General features: G+C 39.1%; 1 protein-coding gene across 3 annotated transcripts; it reads left to right on the top strand.

The window, feature by feature from the left end:
• The first annotated feature begins 444 nt into the window (after positions 1-444).
• On the top strand, positions 445-22,965 carry LOC124139724. 3 transcript variants are annotated; one of them, XR_007222374.1, is made up of 8 exons: positions 459-625; positions 3,812-4,076; positions 9,952-10,426; positions 14,441-14,612; positions 16,080-16,860; positions 18,272-18,489; positions 19,222-19,364; positions 19,426-22,965. XR_007222374.1 is itself a non-coding variant. In XM_046507019.2 (7 exons), exons 2-7 carry the CDS (start codon positions 3,900-3,902, stop codon positions 19,301-19,303), a joined length of 1,905 nt encoding a protein of 634 aa, XP_046362975.2. In that variant the 5' UTR covers positions 445-544; positions 3,812-3,899; the 3' UTR covers positions 19,304-22,965. The 3 variants fall into 3 exon arrangements, 2 of the variants coding, with proteins under 2 accessions (XP_046362975.2, XP_046362974.2); XM_046507019.2 differs by having other exon boundaries at positions 445-544; positions 19,222-22,965; XM_046507018.2 differs by having other exon boundaries at positions 19,222-22,965.
• The last annotated feature ends 654 nt before the right edge of the window (positions 22,966-23,619 follow it).

Genomic DNA, 23,619 nt, shown 5'->3' with positions numbered 1-23,619 from the left:
GGGATGGGTTTGCTTATCTGAGTGCAAACATCCACATACCATTGTGTTAGCAGAGACAGCAGCATAATTTTCTTTGACCTAACCCATATAAATATATTCTCATACTAACTTGAAGCACAACATATCTTGCATGACATTTCGGCCGGTGCCAGTTCCAGGATACACCATGCTCGGAGGAATTAGCTGTCCCAGCAACTTTGATTGAAGTCATTCAAAGCCCATATTTATTATCTATATCAATCTAGAAGTGTCTTATTGCCCTATTTGCATTAAAAAATGCATCTGTTGGCAAGACGTTGATAATTTCATGGTCTATACATGGCTGGGAATGGAAGCAACACCGCGGATTGACCGACGTGCTAGGGAATTATCATGATTTTACATGCGCTTCACCGACCTGTTGGACTGGCTGCCTGCTTCTCGAGTTTTAATCGAATAAGCACACAAGCACTTCCGGGTGTTCTCTCTTTCGGTTTGTTGTGCAAAGCCATGATACGACAAAACATGAGATGAGGCTGAAATAGGAATAGGAGAACTTCACTTTGTAAGTGATAAGACAACTAATATATTCATTCAAACTGCTGTCACAGTTGACTTCAATGTTAAACTGTAATTGTGATACGAGGTGAGTGGTTCAACGGTCGCCTGTTCTTTGGTTCAAACTTCGTCAAGGAATGAACCGTTCACTGCGGTGTCACTGTCAGCGGGGTAGACCTTACATCCTGTGTCATTTCTTGCTTTCCCTTTTCACTGGATGCGAGGCCCCCCATAGATCACTAAACACACTAAATGACCCCTTTTGATTATTTTACACTGCGCAGTGTTTATACCGGGTCCTCATTCAGTCTTTGCCGAGTGGGTGTTGCGCACGACACAGCTAGTTGGCAAGTCGCCAAATGTCTTTTGTGTACCGTGACACAAGCACAGGTAGAACTATCATCGAAAAGTACATGTCTAAATAGATTAATTATTTTGATTTTATTTCTACTGTCTAAATGTTATATGAGCTGGAGGACACGTCTTGACACGTCTGGGGGCACGGGTGGCCCAGTCGTCTAAGGGGCCGCGATTCGCTGTGCAGAGTTGCGTCCCTTAGGCACGCCAGAAACCTATGATTGTGGGTTCGAATCCCGGTTCGCCCCGATTATGTTTCTAGGTTTGTCAGCACTATACCCGTGCTCGTGGGTTTCACCGAAGTGGTAAACGTCTGAGACCTGCATCACTTCGGGCTTTCCTCCCACAGTAAGCTGACACGCTGTGATATAACTGGAATACTGTTCAAAGCGGCGTTAAACCCAACTCACTCACTCTTGACACGTCTGTGCTGATCAGTTTCAAAGTTCATGTGATCAGGAAGGGATTTGCTGATTTAGAAAATAAATATTCTCTATTAACTTTAAATTCAAAATTAAATTAAAATGTTAATTTATGGAAGGCCATGGCCCTAAATGAAGTGCGTACAATGCAGTACAGGATCATTTTACAAATTGATTCACGTGTTTCGTTTCAGTACATTTCTGGACTTGAAGGATTATTTGAAATAGAAATAGTTTTTAAATCTCGATAATTTGAGGTTGCCTTAAGGCAAACAAATTGTTTCACTGACGGTCGAATTACATATTTTTTTGGTATGAATTGCTTTTGATTATCTTCTTAGTATGAACATATAAAGGTGAAATGATACAGTTCTTCGATATTGTTTAGAAATTTGTGGTGTCTCCTGTGTTAAAACTAAGCTTTGTAGCAAATGTACACAAGCTCAAATCTATTTTGTGCGCAATATTTGCATTTAGTACTAAAAGTGTAATTAGGGTTATATAAGGGTTATTATAGCTTAAATGGATAGAATTTGTTATCAAATAAAAATAAACGACAATATCGGTTTTGAAACATTTACTGCAGTCAACACAATAAATGTCACTGACCCAGGTTTACAAATATAGAAACATCATAGAACAATCCATCTTCCCCGAGGCAAGGGAGTTAACTACCTATAAAAGTCCAGTTTCCACCCTTGCGGAACTAGGCTGGTATTATGGAGTTACATTTTGGCTGGACTAACGAGTCTATGCATAGTCCAATAAAAGTCGCGCACCGAAATCGAAATCCGGTTCGTTAACTGTCGTTCAGATTTCGGTCAATTGCAGGATTTGCAAAGCATGTGCACCGCCAACACGTTGACAGCAAATATTTTCAAAAAAAATTCATGTTTTTAATCAAGATGCTCACGTGATTTGATGCATTTCGCGATGTAAGACACGTTTTATCTTAATATAGATATTGATTATCGATCAGATCGTCCTGACTGGGCGCCACCATTTTGTGTGAAGCAAACGCAAGTGATACGAGAGGTGGAATCTGACTGGTCCATAGGAGAGGCTTAAAAGGGACATAGCTGGTAATAGCCACTGGTGGCGCTACAGTAATTCCAGCCTAGTTCGGCAAGGGTGGAAACTGGACTTTGAAAGTCAGTTACTCTCTTGCCTCGGGAAGATGAGAACAATCAGGATGACATCACTTTTCAACGCCATGTGATGTCACCCAACAACAATCGGATAATGGCCCGTCGTCAAGCAATATGAGGGCATTATCAAGTAACAGTGGACTGCTCATTTCTGAGAACATACAGGCGGTTTAATGATAATTCTATCCATTTTAGCTGTAATAGATGATAATGTATTTGTCCATTCATGGCTGTACATATCATTCAATCTGGTTTGAAGATGGTAAAGAAAACTATACATCAAACATCTTGGTAAAGCCAAGCATAGCCAAGACCTGAATTAAACAGTATAAGACTAACTTTTATCATCCCAAACTGGCTCCCACAGGAGATATCACTTTGATGAGATCAAGCGATATCTACACTGTAGATATCGCTGCAATGAAATTACATCACAATGCTTTGTAGACCATTGTGACGTCACTGGTTACCATGACGTCACAATCAAATGACATCACTAATGGCTCTGCTACTGAAGCTGTTTGCAGTACTTTTTACACTGAAGACACTGCTAATTACTGTCTACAAATTGAAAAAGTTGAAAGAATGATGTTGGATGATAAATAAAATCTCACCCTCGTGCTTTTGATATCAAATATATCAACACTCGTTGATAAAAGTGGCAAAAATCCTCAGCAAGCCTCGGAATTTTTCCACTTTTATCAACTCGTGTTGATATATTTGATATCAAAAGACACTCGGGTGAGATTCCCTATAACTTGCCCAGTTCTGTCTACTTACTGAATCGAGATTAAATAACATTTTGTATGCCTTACGCAGAAGTCTATTAGATATTTCCTGCATATTCTTCTAATACTGATTGTCATATCTCTCCCACTTTTGATTCAATCGTTCGGCCACTGCGTTTATCTACGTACCCCAGATACATCTAACGGGAACAATTCACTAGACACTACCCTCTCAAAAATAACATTGTACAACATATGATGTCATCAAGTTGTGAGCGCATATTCAAATCTCAAGAAATGACGACATGATAGAACAATATTTTATCGTGAAATATCCAAAATTCATACTTTACGATTTATCGCATATATATCTTATATTTGGGGTTTTGTGTTGTAAAACTTTGGCACCACATGTTGTTTGTTGATAGTTTTATCATGTGATTCCAATGCATTCTCATATGTCACAAAAGAATATATTTTGTGTGTATCAGGTTATCTTTTATGACTGTTTTTGTCGTGTTAGCCAAGCCATGGTTCTACAAATATTGCTAATGAGAACAGGGCCATGGTCAGTGCTGTTGTGACATTGATTCTTATTTCAAATCTTTTACTGTTCCAGAAAACAGTGGACACTCTTTTGAAGAAAAAACAAAAATACTCATCTGATGAAACTTCACTGACGCTGGACACCCTCTACACAGGGAAGTATGGCCGACCAAAGCCAGAAAAGCAGTTTCTATAACGGTTACAATGACAATCGATCATCCACAACAGGACCACCTGTCTCAAGCAACACCTCAAGTATGTCCCAGGGGCTCGCCGGGGCCGGATGCAGAGTGGATACTCCTGTACAAGGGACTTCTGCTGGTCATGCATCATTGATGGTAGGGGAGCCATGATTCTCTGATGTACTGTAAATCTGGAAATTAATGCATCTCCAAATTTATACAACTGCTGACCCCTAGCCAAAAATGAGTAGGGGAGCCATGATTCTCTGATGTACTGTAAATCTGGAAATTAATGCATCTCCAAATTAATACGACTGATGACCCAGGGGTCCGGAAAATTTAAAATCCCAATCGGATATTTGCATTTAGGCCACGCCCCCTGCAAATCGTGTATTTTAGTACGACTTTTTACACACACATTACAAGTTGTTACGTATTCATAATATGATGAATTATGAATTGTTTCAATTTAATTTGTTTAATTCACGAGACAATTAATAACAAATGATATCTTTTTAGATATATATGGAAAACATACGTTTGTTTCTGTTATAATAACGATCTGTTAACGTAGTGAACGGTCTAATTAATATTCATGAGTCTGCTCAAGTGTACGCGTTGTAACATTTAGATCGAGACTATTATCCCATATTTGGTTATCACGTGACCTCACGGGAAAAGGTTTTTTTTAAACTAAAGATTATTTATAAACAAGACAGATAATATAATCATAAATACTAAAATATCGTTGATACTAATAGTTATTTGAATACTTTTTTCATCTGTTCTTAATTATTGACTATAAAAAAATTTGATATCGATCGTCACAGAAAGCAAAATGGCGGTCAATCAAGATTCAATATACGACTAGCTACTGAAAACAATAAAATCTGCAAATCCTCATTGTATGTCAACCAAGTGAAAGTCGTTAGCCACGACTTACAAAATGATCATTCAGACTTTGAGGGTTTGGCAGATCCGCTCGACCTAGCCAAAAATGAGTAGGGGAGCCATGATTCTCTGATGTACTGTAAATCTGGAAATTAATGCATCTCCAAATTAATACGACTGCTGACCCCTAGCCAAAAATGAGAAGGGGAGCCATGATTCTCTGATGTACTGTAAATCTGGAAATTAATGCGTCTCCAAATTAATACGACTGATGACCCCTAGCCAAATATGAGTAGGGGAGTCATTATTCTCTGATGTACTGTAAATCTGGAAATTAATGCATCTCCAAATTAATACGACTGCTGACCCCTAGCCAAAAATGAGACTCAATATCAATGCGACTCCCCCCAACCCCACCCCACCTGATCCCCAGTGGAATGATGCATATCCTTACCTTAATCCAATCAAACAGCAAATAGCACTGCTTATTAGGGCTGAGTAGAGCACTCCTGTAAAAAACAATACACAGTTAAAGAGGTTCCATACAAAAAATTCAAGAAATGGGTATATTTGGTATCATTTTGTAGGAAAATATGTCCTGAATCAAATTACGCAATAAAAAAACCAAGTCACCACGGCATTTTTTTAATAAGTGGCGCCATCTAGAGGCGCCGGATGATAAAAACATTTTGCCAATAAAATGGTCATTTTAAAGTTTGATTATTAAATGAGTGTTTTTAAATAGACATATTACAGTATTGATATGACACAAACCAGAAAAATGAAAATTCAACTCAACACATTTTTAATTTCACACATCTTTTGACTTAAAGAAAAGCACATTTTCCCCAAAAATTGATTCATCAGTCAAAAAAGCATTTGACAAAATCAAGATATTTTTCAAACTGGCTTATTTCTAATGTTTATTCATTGTAAAATAAAATTATAAAATAAAAACAACATGTTACAAGAGGATATTCAAATTATTTTCGATCAACACAGCCTACCCCTAAAATAATGAATCAGGGGATGTAACTCTTGCCCAAATTTACATTTCTTAGGCAATTAGCCGCAAGTCAAAGGGATGTAACTGCATTACAAATACCGGTACTCGCCGTTACATGCGCGTCCGGTATGCGCATGAACAATGGTATCCAACGTCTTTAATATGTTTACTCTGTTGACTGGCATTATGGACGTTCAAAGGCAATAAAATAATTGAATGAACAACAGTTCAGTGATTCGTATGAGCATGATGAGGAGAAGGTGTCAAATAGCTTGTCACAAGTAGGTAGAACTGTTGACCCCAGCAGTAATCATTCACCGGATGCCCATTGTGTAATTCCTAATCTTTGAATGACATTGTTACATATACTTGTTACAACTGCTGCTCAAAAAACTGTGTTTGTGTTTATATTCAAGTTGGTATTTCCGCTATTCAAAGTGTGCAGTGAGGTCGTCTTATTGTTCATAGTAATTTGGAGACATAAATTTGAAGTTAATTAATGCGAACAAAGACCACTCTCATTTTTCGCATTTAATTCATGCTCACATTAATTTCAAGATTTTCAGTATTCATTCAATGCCAATTTCACCTGACAATTCGATACACAATAGCTTACCTGTGTATTCCCAGACAATTCGATACACAATAGCCTTCCCATGTATTCCCTGACAATACGATACACAATAGCCTACCGTGTATTCCCTGACAATACGATACACAATAGCTTACCTGTGTATTCCCTAACAATTCGATACACAATAGCCTTCCTGTGTATTCCCAGACAATTCGATACACAATAGCCTACCCATGTATTCCCTGACAATACGATACACAATAGCCTACCGTGTATTCCCTGACAATACGATACACAATAGCCTACCTGTGTATTCCCTGACAATTCGATACACAATAGTCTACCTGTGTATTCCCTGACAATTCGATACACAATAGCCTACCCATGTATTCCCTGACAATACAATACACAATAGCCTACCCGTGTATTCCCTGATAATACGATACACAATAGTCTACCTGTGTATTCCCTGACAATTCGATACAAAATAGCCTACCTGTGTATTCCCTGACAATACGATACACAATAGCCTACCCGTGTATTCCCTGACAATTCGATACAAAATAGCCTACCTGTGTATTCCCTGACAATACGATACACAATAGCCTACCCGTGTATTCCCTGACAATACGATACACAATAGTCTACCTGTGTATTCCCTGACAATTCGATACACAATAGCCTACCCGTGTCCCTGACAATTCAATACACAATAGCCTACCCGTGTATTCCCTGACAATACGATACACAATAGCCTACCCATGTATTCCCTGACAATTCGATACACAATAGCCTACCCATGTATTCCCTGACAATACGATACACAATAGCCTACCCGTGTCCCTGACAATACAATACACAATAGCGGACCCGTGTATTCCCTGACAATACGATACACAATAGCCTATCCGTGTATTCCCTGACAATACGATACACAATAGCCTACCCGTGTATTCCCTGACAATACGATACACAATAGCCTACCCGTGTATTCCCTGACAATACGATACACAATAGCTTACCTGTGTATTCCCTAACAATACGATACACAATAGCCTACCTGTGTATTCCCTGACAATTCGATACACAATAGCCTACCCATGTATTCCCTGACAATACAATACACAATAGCCTACCCGTGTATTCCCTGATAATACGATACACAATAGTCTACCTGTGTATTCCCTGACAATTCGATACAAAATAGCCTACCTGTGTATTCCCTGACAATACGATACACAATAGCCTACCCATGTATTCCCTGACTATTCGATACACAATAGCCTACCCGTGTACCTGACAATTCAATACACAATAGCCTACCTGTGTATTCCCTGACAATACAATACACAATAGCGGACCCGTGTATTCCCTGACAATACGATACACAATAGCCTACCTGTGTATTCCCTGACAATACGATACACAATAGCCTACCTCTGTATTCCCTGACAATACGATACACAATAGCCTACCCGTGTATTCCCTGACAATACAATACACAATAGCGGACCCGTGTATTCCCTGACAATACGATACACAATAGCCTATCCGTGTATTCCCTGACAATACGATACACAATAGCCTACCCGTGTATTCCCTGACAATACGATACACAATAGCCTACCTGTGTATTCCCTGACAATACGATACACAATAGCCTACCCGTGTATTCCCTGACAATACGATACACAATAGCCTACCCGTGTATTCCCTGACAATACGATACACAATAGCGGACCCGTGTATTCCCTGACAATACGATACACAATAGCCTATCCGTGTATTCCCTGACAATACGATACACAATAGCCTACCCGTGTATTGATTCGTATTTGATTTCCCTACTGGTTTTCAAAAAGTAGTCAAAATTCTGGGCCAGTAACTAGTCTGGTTAAGTTTGCTATACCAAATAAAATGTTAAATCTGATTGCATGGCACTGTTAGAACAAGCTTAAATTAATCTGTCATGTTTTAGTTTAACGAAAAAAATTGACACCAATGACCTTTTGTCAGCAGGACCAAATGAATTATGAAGAATTTCATGCAAAACAGCACAAATATCTCCAGAGATTTATCTAGACCTACCTTGAGGCAGTGTCAGTAACATTTTCAAAATTTCACAATTCATGTTGTACAGTAATAATTAATATTATGGATTTATAGAGTGACTTGTATGTCACTGACCAATTTGAGCAAAATTACATTATATCCTATGCACTTCTCATTTCTTTCAATTCTAAGTTTTCTGGTGTCCCCCACCGTGATATTGCTGGAATATTGCTAAAAGCGGCGTTAAACCATCCTCACTCACTCACTTCAATTCTAAGTGGAAACGTACTTAAAGGTTTCCAGCTGAGCACACCTAACGTCACCATGGCCACCTCCCGACAATCTGGGTCATGCACGCTTTTCATGCCGGACAACCAACACATGAACACATGGCTTCCCCAGCCAACTCATTCTCTTTCTAATCGCAACAGTGATGTGACGTGCTCTCACAAGAGAATCCATGTTGGCTTTTCACTTTTTCCAATGTTTTTCAGTTACACTCCGCTCCTTTACGTATGAACACGTTTCACATGTTCCCGATTTCATGTGTTTCATTTGTTCAACGTATCAGGGTCACAGCACTATTTTGTCTTTATGACACGAGACAGTGTTACTTTATATTGTTCACTGTTTAGCACCAGCTTCCTTGTGTATATCCTATGGTTGTTGTCTTTTTAGGCTGGGATGCCCCACCTTCCAACCATGGGATAAATGCTTTGTGGGAGATAGGATAAGTTAAACAATTTGTAATTTGTACAATGTATTGTATATTTATATACCGTATTCGACGTAATAAGCGCCCTGCTCTAATAAGCGCCCACGTCGAGATTTGCTAATAAATTGGCTAGTGAACAATCCCAATTAGCACACCTTCCGACCCCTATTCGCATATGATACGCACTGCTTCCTTCCCTATTCGCGTATAATACGTACTTCAGGCTGTCAGCATAAACCACAAAAATTATCTTTCAACTCTATTTATTTCAAAAAGATCAGATTCTAATTAGAGCCCCCTATTTTTAATTTTGAGAGCAACCTGGGCGCTTATTACGACAAATACGGTACTTATCTTATTATTTTACATGCTGTAGCCTGCCCGTCCATCCCCATATCACAATTCCTCCAGCCTACTAGCTCTTGAAAGAGAATCTGTGTTCAGCGCATGTAGGTTGACCAGCACGAAGAGCGTGAATGACCCAGATTGTTGGGTGGTAACCATGGTGACGCTAGGTGTGTTTGGGTGGATTGCTTTTTAGAAGCTGGAAGCCTTTGTTTAACCACATTTCCACTTAGGATTGAAAAAAGAATTGAGAAATGCATAGTGCGAGATAGGATAAGTATTTAAATATACAAATTATTGCTGCAAAATTTTCAACTTATTTTACCAAATTACTTGCCAAGGGCACTAAGTTTGGAATCCTGGATAAGTCCCTGTGTCAATACATATCATGCCTCAAGTATTACAGTCATGTATCATGTCACCCTAACAGATGGGTTCTACATTCCAGGGACAGCAAGATGTTAGGAGGTCCGATGCAGATCGTGGTCATCAGGCCTGTGGTGGGGCAACTGCAGATGGCGCTGATTGTTTTGGAGAAAAGAGATATGACACCGGCCTTGGAATAAATGTGCGCATATATTCCGGCGACATATCTAAATCTGAAGCAGATGCCATCACAACTGGAGAGGGACTACAAGTTATTCTTATGAGTCAGGTGACAAGATCTATTGCTCATCTTCTTGGAACGCCATTTGAAGAAAGAAGAGAAAAATTGTTTACAACAAATGGAGGACATTTAAAGGGAGGGGAAGTGTATGTTACAAACATAAAAAGTGATCTTGTTAAATACCAATATGTGCTGCACACGGTCGTACTTGTTAATCGTGGCTCTATCAGCGATGTCAGAAGGCTGTATTGCAAAGTGCTTGAAAGATCAGATCTCCTCAAAGTGGATACAGTAGCTGTTCCATTGCTGGGTACAGGTGAGAGATTATTGACTGCCTGCCTTTTAGCATGTTTAGATAATCATTTAAGGAAGTAGTCTAGTTGCTTCTCACAATACTGTTAATTTATATTGAATCGCCATGGACAAGCACATGAAATCAAACTAAATGCCTACAGGCTATTTTAGCTTAATACTAATTTATGAACCTACCACCGTGTCACCCTATATTGCATTAGCTTCCTGACAACCTCGGGTAAACCTAGTAATCAGCTCATCTTCCCAACCTAGGTTTTGAAGCGGTTCTCTTCCCAACCTAGGTTTTGAAGCGGTTCTCTGCCAAACGTAGGTTTTGAAATAGGTCATTCCTCATCCTGCTGTTTTACATTTTGATTGTAATACATAGCTTTTACAATTGACGTTATATAAACTGGCCTCTTGATATGAACACAATAGTGTTTTTTGATTTGTTGAAAGTCACAATTCTTTTTACGTGAATATGCCATGACGTGAATCAATCCTGCAACCTCACATATGGTGGTAAGTTTTGTTACCCACTGTTTTCCCACTGAGCTACCGGGGCAGGTGATGAGAAGTTGTTCAATTTTACATGTCATGACTCCAGCTGGTCCATGCTGCATGTGTTTTTTTTCTCGCACACTTGGATCGAATACCACAACATGCTGTATTGTTTCACTGTAAGGTATCTCCATGTTTTGGGGTTTTTTTCCGGGTATTTCTTACATTTAGACCATGTAGACAGTTCACAAGTTTGATAGAACATGCCACGAGGTTGTGGTTGAAAATGTAAAACCTTGAGCTCGGGGAAAGCCCTTGGGCATTTTCCTCGCTCCTGGTTTTACCGTTACAATGAAAATTCTATATGTAGAGACTAATGTTCACAATATACTCAACTGACAACATCAAAGTAATGTAACAAACTTTAAATGTGATGCTGTCATTAGACATTGATCTCAGCTAATGAGGAATTCCTGTTTCTTACAATGTCACATTTTACTCCCAAGGTCAGACATGTCTCAATCCTCCTTTGCTTACTGCAATGTAATGATATTTGTATAAGCGCCTACTATGATGTCGATGTTCCAACATAGAGCACAAACTGAATATAATGTTTTATTACTTGCCCGTGAAGAGATCACCCGTTTAATAAACATACAGCTGTATTACACATTGTGTAATACCAAAACGCGTGCTTATGCACTCTGGGAACACGTTTCACAAACAAATATTGAAAGCTCTCAACATCCCTTGGCTTATTCAACGACATTGCGTGTGGAGATGATAGATCACTGAGAGGAGCTTACGCACACTCGATGACCCCAGCAACCTTGTTGCTAGGCTGACGTCACATGGCATTGTTTCGCCGAAGGATCTTGCAACAAAATTCCACAAATTACGTCATCGGGTATTGTGACGTGATTGTAAACTTTGAGGTGCAAGCCCCGTTCCACAAGGCGATCGTACTGTAGCGCAACGACAGTCGTTGGTCTAAGTTAAAGTATGTGAGTTGCGATAACCTTAACACTACGATAATTTTGTGGAACGAACGCCTGAATTCTAAAGGTGGACTGTTGTATGGTATTAAATTCATACGTTTCAACTTTTGACGTGTTTGAAATATTACTGTGTTAAGCTCAATTGGATTATGCCGTGGATCGTGTAGCTGTCAGCCTATTCACACTCGACAGTATAATTCTAAAAACGTTTTAAATGGCAAGTAATAAATAAAATACTAAACTCGCTCCCGTGTAAAACCAATTTTATGAAACTCATGAATAGTTGTGGTATCTGACTCGCTTTCGCTCATCAGATACCACAACTATTCACTCGTTTCATAAAATTGGTATTACACGGGAGCTCGTTTAGTATTCTATATATATGTGTAGGACAAAGTATGTCAGAGGGTTTTTATGTATAGGATAAAACATGTCCGAGGGTTGTTATGATATTTAAAACCGGCATCCTGAGGGATTTTCCAAGGGAAAGGGTTTTAAATATCTTAACAACCCGAGGGGAAGTATTTTATCTTCCTTATAAACCGATTTTGAACCTTAAAATTATCCCCAAACTAAATTTTAACCCATTATAAGTGTACAATAAAGCACGACCAAGGGTTCCTATCACATTTGAAACTCGCATCCCAAGGATAACGGTTTTAGATATAAAAACCCGAGGGGAAGTGTTTTATCTAACTTATGAACTGAAAAAAGAAACTTAAAACAACATTTATCAACATTTTTATGTTTCGAACATACTTTCCATGAACCTCAGGAAACGGGCGTAAAATATCTGTTGCTGGCGTCCGGATCTTGAAAAGGACATTCTTAAAAGCAGTGCGGCTTATCAACATCTCTGTAGCCTTGTGGTACACTCACTGGGTTACAGATATGAAGGTTGCGAGTTCGATCCTCGGGAATATAAAGAAAACATTTGTCATTTGATTTTACATTTCATTACATGTTACAATCTGAACGGAAGTTATATATTATATATTATATAAAATCCCAGGGATATTACAATGTTAAATATAATAAAAACCCGAATGGAAGTGTTTTATCTAACTTATAAACCGAAAAAGAAATTTAAAACAACGAACTTTCCATGAACCTTAGGAAGCAGGCGTAAAATATCTGTTGCTGGCATACGGTTCTTCCAAAAGACATTCTTAAAAGCATTGTGATTTATCAGCACATCTGTAGCCTAGTGGTATCCTCACTGGGCTACAGATATGAAGGTTGTGTGTTCGATCCTCGGGAATATAAAGAAAACATTTGTCATTGATTTTACGTTTACGTCACAAGAAAAATTCATATGTTACAATGTAAACAGAAGTTGTATTAATAAGATCCTATGGATATTATATAAAATCTCCAGGATATTATGACATATTATAAAGCAAATATCCCCAGGATATTATATATTATAACATCCCTGTTTATGAGATTCAATTCCACTGGATAACAATAGGATGACGTCACTGGATGTTTATAACAGAAATTAAGATGATTTGATAATGCATACTGCGCTTTCCGGTCTATGTGAATTAATATTATACTACCGTTAAGTATAAGCTCATCAAGATTATTTGATTAATATATTTGCATGTGTCAGAAGATATTCTTGTCTTGTAGGCCATCGGGCTAAGTATTTCATTGTTTATGTTTGTTTAAAATCAGTCATGCAAAATGTGACACGTAAATATATTTATCTTCCTCTTCATATTACATGTACTATCAATAATTCAAAATGACTCAATTTCAAATCAAACCCAAGGTGGTGTATGTCAGTTTGGGTGTCAAGTCCAACTGCAGCAGGCATATGGAATTTGTATCAAGAAGTGATGTCATGTATCACCCTGTTTCAAGACCTATTGCAGGAGGCATATATTTCCTGCACTTCGAATTGGAATGTAATTTCGGATGGTTCAGGGACTTAACTAGGTGATATCTAATGCAGATAATTGGCCTCATGTCTTTAGCACATATCAGTAAAAGTTCCAAATGTGAATGCAACATTTCCCAATTCAAGTCATGTTAGTAACTAATTTTGTAGTTGTGCAAACATCAGCTGTGTTTTACTGATAGGAAGGCCGGTGAAGATCTGGGTTAGAGCTGATCTTAAACAACCCATGCTTGTCATTTTAGGCGAATAACAATATCAAGCTTGCTGATTTAATTGATGCATGTCATCGCAGCCTATTTGCATAGATTGCTTCTCATGATGTCAATCACTGAATTGTCTGGTCCAGATTTGATTATTTACAGACCGCCATCATATGGCTGGAATATTACTGAGTGTGGCGTTAAACATGCAGTGTTTGATACTTAGTGTCGCATTCTTCCATTAAATTCAGTGTTGAAAAGCCACTAAATTTATGACAATTTTGGCTTTTGAAAAATCTTTATATTGGACAAAACTGTGCTTTTTCCCAATTTCTTTGGACAGAATTTAATTTTTAATCCTCTTTATGCACTTACTTGTAAGGGTTTCCTGTTCATGTACATGATGCTGATATCTTGATATGTTTTTCCAGGCAGCGGTCAAATCGGTCAAGAGGATGCCATCAGAGCATTGGCAGATGGCCTACACCGCTATGCAATAGACAGGCTTAAAAGATATACTAAGCCTCTCAATGTAGAGATTGTGACACCACAAGTGAAACTTATAGATATTGTCTACAAGGAAATTGAGAAGTGTTTTAACAGGTAACATTTGACTCCACAGCTTTGATGCTCGAGAGAACACTGCGAAGGTTTTGTGAGATCATCACAAACTTAAAACAAGAAGTAATTCTTGTCATCAGAAAGCATATGTCTGTGTGTCCAGGAGACCATAAGATCTATTTAACACTATCAGACTCTATGCCAGAATTTAGAGGAAGTCGGGTAGCCTAGTGGTTAAAGCGTTCGCTGATTACACCAAAGACCCGGGTTCAATTCCTGACAAGGGTACAATGCGTGAAGCCTATTTGTGGTGTCCCCCACTGTGTAATTGCTGGAATATTGCTAAAAGCGGCGTAAAACCTCACTCACTCACTCACTCACTCACTCAAGTAGTACTCTGTTTAAGTGTATAACAAACTGTTAAAACCTGAGCTGAGCTCCACATGTGTCACAAATCTGCCCATCAAAACTTTCTCGGCCAAGCGCTGCTGTTCAAAGCGTCAATAAACAATTGAAAGCAATTCATTTACTCTGAAGTACTGACACCATGTCCTCAAATTACACCCTCAGTTAACAAAAGTAACACAGTGATTGAAGCGGATATATTCTGTACATGTCCAATGCACACTATTATTATTTATCGAGTAACATGATGTCACATGAGTTGATAAAAGATGTCTGACGGGCGAAATGCATATTATGAATGGCGATAGAGAACAAACTAAAATTAGTTGGTCCCTTTGAGTTTGTTATAACTGTAGTTTACTGTATTTGTTGGATGACCCACACAGACTGAGCTGACTCTCACAGAGACTTATTCTGCCACCACTATGTAGCTATGTAGTAACCATGGTAACCATACTGATAACGTTTTCTGATTTTTCTAAAGTCTTGTTTGTAGATTCTAAGCTTCAGTAACTTATGGGCGGTGGGGTAGCTAGCCTAGTGGTTAAACCATTCACTCATCATACCGAAGGCCCAGGTTCAATATTCCATATGGGTACAATGTGTGAAACCCATTCCTGGTGCCCCCTAGCCTGATATAGCTGGAATATTGCTAAAATCAGCGTAAAATCATACTCACTCGCTTTTGATACTTATTTTGGGTTGTCTGACGTGCCACAACTTTTTGAGCTGAGTTGTGTCCATTTGGCATGCCAGAAACCTATGATCATTGGTTCAAATCTCAGTTCGCACAATTATGTTTCTAGGTTTGTCAGCACCATACCCATGCTTGTGGGTTTCACCGAAATGGTAAATGTCTAACTACTGCATTACTTTGGGCTTTCCTCCCACAGTAAGCTGACACACTGTCATATAACTGGAATACTGTTGAAAGCAGCGTTGAACCAAACTCACTTATCTTTGCATTGTCTTGTTTACCCTTGATCTATAACCTTTATGGTCTGATGCAAATATTCACACACAAATCAGTTAAGCGACAGTGCCTTTTGGCAGTATTTTTCATCTGAAAATTGGACCTAATCAATGGTTATGATTTTCAAACAGCCAACCAGCTCCTGCATCAACACAAAACAGTGGCACACTAATGTCGAAGACATCATCCAAGAAACATCTACAAGGTTCCGCTGAACACACAACGCACAGAGCTTCTGGTCACAAATGCTCTGATCGAAGCTATACATGGAATAAAGGCCCACAGCTGAGATCAAATCGACTCACAACAGTAAGTAACGGCGCTATGGTCGCTGCCTTTGACACTGAGAAAGCCGGCACTGGTGCCATCCATGGTCTATACCATGAGCCAGGAATGACCAATTTGCAAACCAGAACTGCAGATCTCTCTCTTGGTTGTGATGTTCCCAGTAGAAAGCCCCATGGGCACAGCAGTGGTAATGATGCTGGAGACACTCCTCATCTGGGAACCAGTTCGGGATGGGGAGGACAATGCAATGAAACTTCCAGTTCAGGTGGAGATCAAGACGGTTTGGAAGAGACAGACAGAGTTATTCCTGAAGAGCAGCCTGACCTGAAGGTTACTGATGTCGGCAGGGCAGAGGAAGAAACGTGCCCAATCTGTATGGACTTGATCCAAAATATGAAAGTGTTGGGCAAATGTGGTCATAAATTTTGCCAAAAATGCATTGAAGACTGCTTCAGGAGCTGTAAGCCCATCTGTCCAACGTGTCTGACTGTGTATGACGTCATCACTGGCAACATGCCACAAGGGACGATGTCTGTGAATACAGCATCCTTCCCCAGCCTACCTGGATACGAGGGGTGTGGCTTCCTCACCATACAGTACCATTTCCCAGATGGTTGGCAGACAGTAAGTACATTGTAAAGGCTTGATTTCAGGAACTTGATTTATTTAGCTTGCACTAGGTGCATGATGACCTGAAGACCTAGTTGCACCAAACAAAACCAGATTGCACATTGGTCCCATACATTTATCAAAGTTGAAATAAACTACACATTAACTAGTCTAAACCAGTACAGTCTTAGATCTCTGATGACTGTTTCAGGATTTTACATAAGTTAATGACATATTTCTGTAAAACATAATAAGAACATGTTCACATAATCTTGAAGAACCCACAGTTTGATGATGTCAAGCCCAAGAGTGAGTGAGTTAAAGTTTAACATCACATCGGCAATATTTCAGCCATATCATGACGAGGTCAAGCCCAAGAAAGCCTGACAAATTAAACATAAGAGTGATTAGTGATGTTGTGTGGTACATAAACCTTAGAGGTATTGAGTTTGTTTGAGGATCGTTGTTGTGTGGAAGAGTAGATCAGCCAGATAAAACACTGCTCCTCGGTGATGCATGTGATTGTAAAACACAGCCTCTCTTCCCTCGGACTTTACTATCCCTTGTATTGAAACTGCCTTGGATGTAACCCAGATAACAATTAACAATATTGTATCTAATAGGCAAACAGACTGTAAATGGACACTAATAATTTACATTGTGAGTCCTAGGGAACGCAAAAACATTTGGCGGTTAAAATCATTAAAACAATACAAATTGTAGCAAAATTGTGGCATAAACTGACATTTGTATTCTGTATTCTTGTAGTGTTATTGAGTGCCAGTGGTTGATTTCCCTCAATCTAACACTGAAATCTCCATGTATGATATCTCCAAGATTATCATGAAAATAGGCTGAATGCTTCTAGGCATTATCATCAATAAAGTTGCCACATATCGCCAGCCAGGGGTCCCATGTTCCACTTTGCACCCCCAAAATATTAATTTTGTCTTTGAACTTAATGCCAATCAACAGAACAAACATATGAACTGTGTGTTGTTTTTATGAAAACACTGTCTATTTTTTTATGGAGGTGCTCTACTCAGCGCTAATTAGCTGTGCTATTTGTGTTTGGTTGGATTTATTTAAGGTTGGATTAAGGTAAGGATATGTATAATTCCACTGGGGGTTGGGGTGGGGGGCGTCGCACTGATATTGAGTACATTGTAGCATTTTTGGCTTGGGGTAATTTGAAGACACATTAATTTCACGATTTACAGTATCTGCTTTTATCATGACTCTACTGTTTTGGATAGATTTTATGAATGGTTGAACATTTAAAATATAAAAAACATACATTTGAATAATATATTTTTCATCAATCAGTCATTATGATTATGGACACTATACAATCAATTCCTATAGTGTGACTGATAAATCATTGTTTATATTCAATCATCAGAATATCATTTATTATCTGTTGCAGCACAATCATCCCCATCCAGGCCGACGTTACCATGGAACATCACGTGTAGCCTTCTTGCCAGCTAATGGAGAGGGGCGGAAGGTGTGCCGACTTCTCCAACTGGCCTTTGATCGAAAACTGACTTTCACAGTGGGAAGGTCAGCGACCACTGGCCGCGATGACGTGGTCACCTGGAACGACATCCACCACAAGACGAACGTGGATGGTGGTCCCACCAGGTGAGCTGTCTCCGCCCCGTGGGAAGGTTGTCAGTTTGAATGATGAACCCCTACTGATTTAGACTGACCTGAGGCTAGGGATGAAACGATACAGCAAGGTCACGGTAACGATACATATCATGATACATAGGTCATGATATAATACATATCACGATACGATATGTATCATGATACACATCTTTACATCAAATTGCATGGAAACTTCTTGACTATAAATATTTTGGAGCAGGTTAAAAAGGAAAACTAGCTAGATCTATTTATAGTAGTGAACTTGATACGCTTGCGACGAGTAAGTAATTTATTTTGGCAAGTGTATTGTCTCGTAATGATACGGAAAAAAACATATCATGCATCGTATCATCACCTGAAAACTGATTAATTCACCGGTGCACCGATGTATCATTTCACCCCAACCTGAGGCTAATGGATTGCCTGTCTAGTCCTTAACATTATCCACATTATCATCTTTGCATGAACGGTAGCACCATTTGTTTCAATAAAAGTTCATGGAATCCTGATGAGATTTCAATATGGCCACGGCGGCAGCCTTATTGAAATCACTTTTAGACCATTGTTGTTGCATTTATGTATGCATGTAACCATTTACAAACATGAAGTGGGTCTGAAAATCCAAAATATTTATTTGTTTGTTTAATGCTACACTCTAGCTATATAAATACATATCATTTGAAATTATATTACATCTTTATGGGTTTGGTTATTTTTTGGCAGATTCGGATACCCAGACGACACCTACTTGTTTCGGGTCCAGGAGGAGCTGGCCAGTAAAGGTGTCACGGAGGATCAGCTGTAGCACACACACACCCACCAGTTGGTGTCACCGAGAGACAGCTGTACTTCACCAGCTCTGACAGGATCTCTCACACACATCCCTGCTGTCACCGAGAGACAGCTGTACTTCACTAGCTCTGACAGGATCTCTCACACACATCCCTGCTGTCACCGAGAGACAGCTGTACTTCACCAGCTCTGACAGGATCTCTCACACACATCCCTGCTGTCACCGAGAGACAGCTGTACTTCACCAGCTCTGACAGGATCTCTCACACACATCCCTGCTTTCACCGAGAGACAGCTGTACTACACTAGCTCTGACAGGATCTCTCACACACATCCCTGCTGTCACCGAGAGACAGCTGTACTTCACTAGCTCTGACAGGATCTCTCACACACATCCCTGCTGTCACCGAGAGACAGCTGTACTACACCAGCTCTGACAGGATCTCTCACACACATCCCTGCTCCCAGGAGTGGCAACGGATGGCCCTGTTGCCTAATCCACTGTGCAGAGTTGTGTCCCTTAGGTGGGCCCTGTATCATGGGTTCGAATCCCAGAATGCCTTGCTTGTAGAATTCCTGTCAGTGACAACAGCGGACACAATACTCCTATTACACAGTATTTATTGAACATGTATCACACTTATTTGTTCACAATAGGGTACCCTAGATCACACAGAAACTGCAAAGTTTTTCTTATTTTGGTCACCATAAAATAAAAAGTAAATGGAAACAGCTGATTGTCCACGTGCCTTTACATTATTAAAAGTTGGTGCTATTTCGGACAACTCTAATTATTTATAACATTGAACACGTTGAATAGTGCACGTGAAGTGAGAAATGTTGATCTCTGAGAGTCTACAGACAGTGCGAATAGTCTAAACAAAATGTTTTCCAAAGGAGGAATCAACAATCATGTATGTATCGCGGTAGAAATCAAGCTCGGTATCATGAGGTATTGTTTCCAGCTCCCAAGTGATGACATCATAGATCACCTGTTGTCTTGAATACTGAATGGGACCTGTTGATGTTACGTTGCTGACACAGTGTCAATCATGTTTTTATGCCTAACCTCACATCATACTGTCCTACCTGTGATCTATTTAATAGCATTTCATAATGTATTATGGTGAGTCATTTCCGGAGCACAACTTGAAAACTGTGAAAGACTTTTTTATCAAAACCTGGTACATTTATTAACCAAGGGCAGAAGTGGTTCCTTTTACTATTTGGGAATTTTTCAAAATTTCATTTTTCCCTGTATCCATGAAAACAAGTTAGACTTAGCTGAAATGGAGGTAGGTGTCGTTTCCGGAACAGAATTATAAAACTGTTCAACATTTATCATCCAAACTTGGTACATGTACACATATTAAACAAGGGCTGAAGAGGTGCTTTTGCTATTTAGGACATTTATATTTTTTCCTGTTTTGCAAGGCAACAAGTTTGACTTTGACTGTGTTCATTGTGGTGTCCTTGTCCAGACCATGTCTCTAAAACCAATAGCTATTCTTTCATGGCACTTTGCACACACAAGACCAGTTTGTCAGATGGTGCCTTTTGCAATTTAGGGCTGTTTAGCATTTATATTTTTTCATTTCTATGGCAGCACGTTTGACTTTGACTCTCTTCACAGCGATAGAAACTAACTGTTTTAGTCCACTAGTCCTTGTAATTAAAACATATAGCAAAACCCTTAATAATGGCAAATTTCTACTACCTTATGATACCTTAACTATTGGGCAGTTTGGCAAGGACTATATGCCAATATCTAACACTGCTTCTTAGAAATGTGTTTCTCCAGACTATATTTCTAAAACCAATAGGCACTCTTTTTAAAGCTATGCACACACAAAGACCAGGTTGTCAACTGGTGCCTTTTGCTATTTAGGGATTTTTAGAATATATATTTTTTGTTTCCATGGCAACGCGTTATATTTTTACTGTTCTTAGTGGTGTGTACTTGACATAGAAATACAAAGTTCTGTATCCTTATTCCATGGTATTGTTTTGATAGCACAATAACTACTCTTGTACAAGGACAGACAGATTAGATAGAAGTTCTCTCATCAAATTGGACTTTGAGTAAGAGTCAAACAATTTGTTCTTTTTTTCATTTGTGGTGGCTGGGGGAATTTGTCATCTTCTGATGACTTTTGTTTATTGAGCAACCTGTTTGTTTGTTTGATTATATTTAGTATATTAAGTCAGATTAACCAGCCATGATCAATGCACTGTTTTCTATACTCTATAAATACCAGATTATTAACACTTTTCTCAGAATGATCACAATCTGATACTTGTAAACATCAATGATTTCTCTCTTGAAAAGTTTATTATAGTAGATGAGAGCAATGTCTACATAGTTGCAAATCTTGTCACTGCTACGATTGATAAACCTATTTTGTGGGAAACAGGATGTTTCCTGTAACAAATGTTACATTTGGGATAACACTTTCTTAGTAAATACAGATTCTCGTACATTTTGGGTTGAGTCCCGTCCTGGATTCGAACCCACACTGCCAGAGTGAGGAAGGGAGTTAACCAAAAAAGTACGAGAATCTGTATTTACTAAGAAAGTGTTATCCCAAATGTAACATTTATTACATTTGACCACTTTCTAAATGGCATTGTGTGTTCATAAGATGTTTCCTATTTGGAAATAACATGTGGACACCAATGACATGATCACTCTCCCCACTCCCTGAAGAAATGGTACCCTTGTATTATGTATACTACTCAAGGGAAGTTAAGGAGCACCCGACTCTTTCTTATTACTTCATATTAAGTCATGCCACGAGGGATTAACTATCATATGAAAGAAATGGATGTTCTTTGTGGTATTGTCAAGACTACTACCACATCTATGATACAATTATAAGTAGTCATGCCCCTAACAGTATAGCTTGTACTTCCTGTGTGCTGGGCATGTAGGTAATAGTCAGTACACCGCGGTGTATAGAAGTCTCACATTCTTTAACATCTCTTGAATAGTATACATGTATATCCCTGTCTGGCTGTCAAATGAAAATGACAAAATGGAAGCTTTCATTCAATAGTTTATGGACGAGAAACCTCATGCCTCAGAGACCATCATGAGATTATTGCTATATTGCTGACTATGCAATCTTGTTACTCGTTTATGGTTGGTGAGTTACAGTTGAAAATTCTCAAGTTTGTTTCCCCTTCCAGTTCAAAGAGGATAGGGATGTGATGTTTTGGTGAATTTGATATTGGATATTGTGTGATTTTCATATTAGGACTCTGTAACATTTCGGAATTGATGTGTGTTTTGACAGCTGTTTCAAGACATGGGAATCTGTCATTGAGTACCAGTTAGAGTTATCTCCCTTTGTCTTCATTATCACAAGCTCCATCCCAGGATGTGACACCTTCATAACCCTCCTGTAGGGCTGGGACGAGTCCAAATATATATGTTGCTGAGTGAGGGGTTAAACAACAAACAAACAAATGTTAGAGGAGTGAAAGTAAAGTTGACATCAGCATGTCCAAATGTGGCCTTATCTACCTTTTACTGTTTCTGACACAGAAGTATGATCAATGTACAAGGTCCTCCAGGTCTGATGTTCACAGCCTTCTCTTGCTTGTATATATGTATAGTGGAGTCAAGCTAAACAATAGTTAATGTATATGTTTATTAAAGTTTGATAAAACTCATTGTTTGTAATTTGTTGCTAATGTAAATAAACAGTTGGCGGCACAGCCTGGAAGGGAAGGTCCTGTCTCAGTTTGAGTGAAATTGAGGAATCAACTTTGTGGGTTCATGACAATTATATCTTCTGTCCCCTGTCAGTGCACACCAGAGTGTTCTCCTTCCCTGGAGCTTATAACTCTTAATACACCGGATTCACAGCAATCAAAACAACATCCCACCAGCTGTATAGGAGTGTTGTGTTCTTAATACACCAGATTCACAGCAATCAACACAACATCCCACCAGCTGTATAGGAGTGTTGTGTTCTAAATACACCAGATTCACAGCAATCAACACAACATCCCACCAGCTGTATAGGAGTGTTGTGTTCTAAATACACCAGATTCACAGCAATCAAAACAACATCCCACCAGCTGTATAGGAGTGTTGTGTTCTTAATACACCAGATTCACAGCAATCAACACAACATCCCACCAGCTGTATAGGAGTGTTGTGTTCTTAATACACCGGATTCACAGCAATCAAAACAACATCCCACCAGCTGTATAGGAGTGTTGTGTTCTTAATACACCAGATTCACAGCAATCAACACAACATCCCACCAGCTGTATAGGAGTGTTGTGTTCTAAATACACCAGATTCACAGCAATCAACAC

The sequence above is a fragment of the Haliotis rufescens genome, unplaced genomic scaffold, assembly GCF_023055435.1.
Source record: "Haliotis rufescens isolate VD_foot unplaced genomic scaffold, xgHalRufe1.0.p SCAF_1, whole genome shotgun sequence".
NCBI lineage: Eukaryota > Metazoa > Mollusca > Gastropoda > Lepetellida > Haliotidae > Haliotis > Haliotis rufescens.
This window is presented reverse-complemented; position numbering and strand designations above follow the sequence as displayed.

What these genes read in the sequence shown, in the direction of transcription:
- LOC124139724 (XM_046507019.2), top strand. Translation starts at nt 3,900, where the DNA reads ATGGCCGACCAAAGCCAGAAAAGCAGTTTCTATAACGGTTACAATGAC. An exon ending in TGTTCCATTGCTGGGTACAG is followed by an intron (nt 10,427 to 14,440) that starts GTGAGAGATTAT and finishes ATGTTTTTCCAG; the next exon opens with GCAGCGGTCAAATCGGTCAA. An exon ending in ATTGAGAAGTGTTTTAACAG is followed by an intron (nt 14,613 to 16,079) that starts GTAACATTTGAC and finishes ATTTTCAAACAG; the next exon opens with CCAACCAGCTCCTGCATCAA.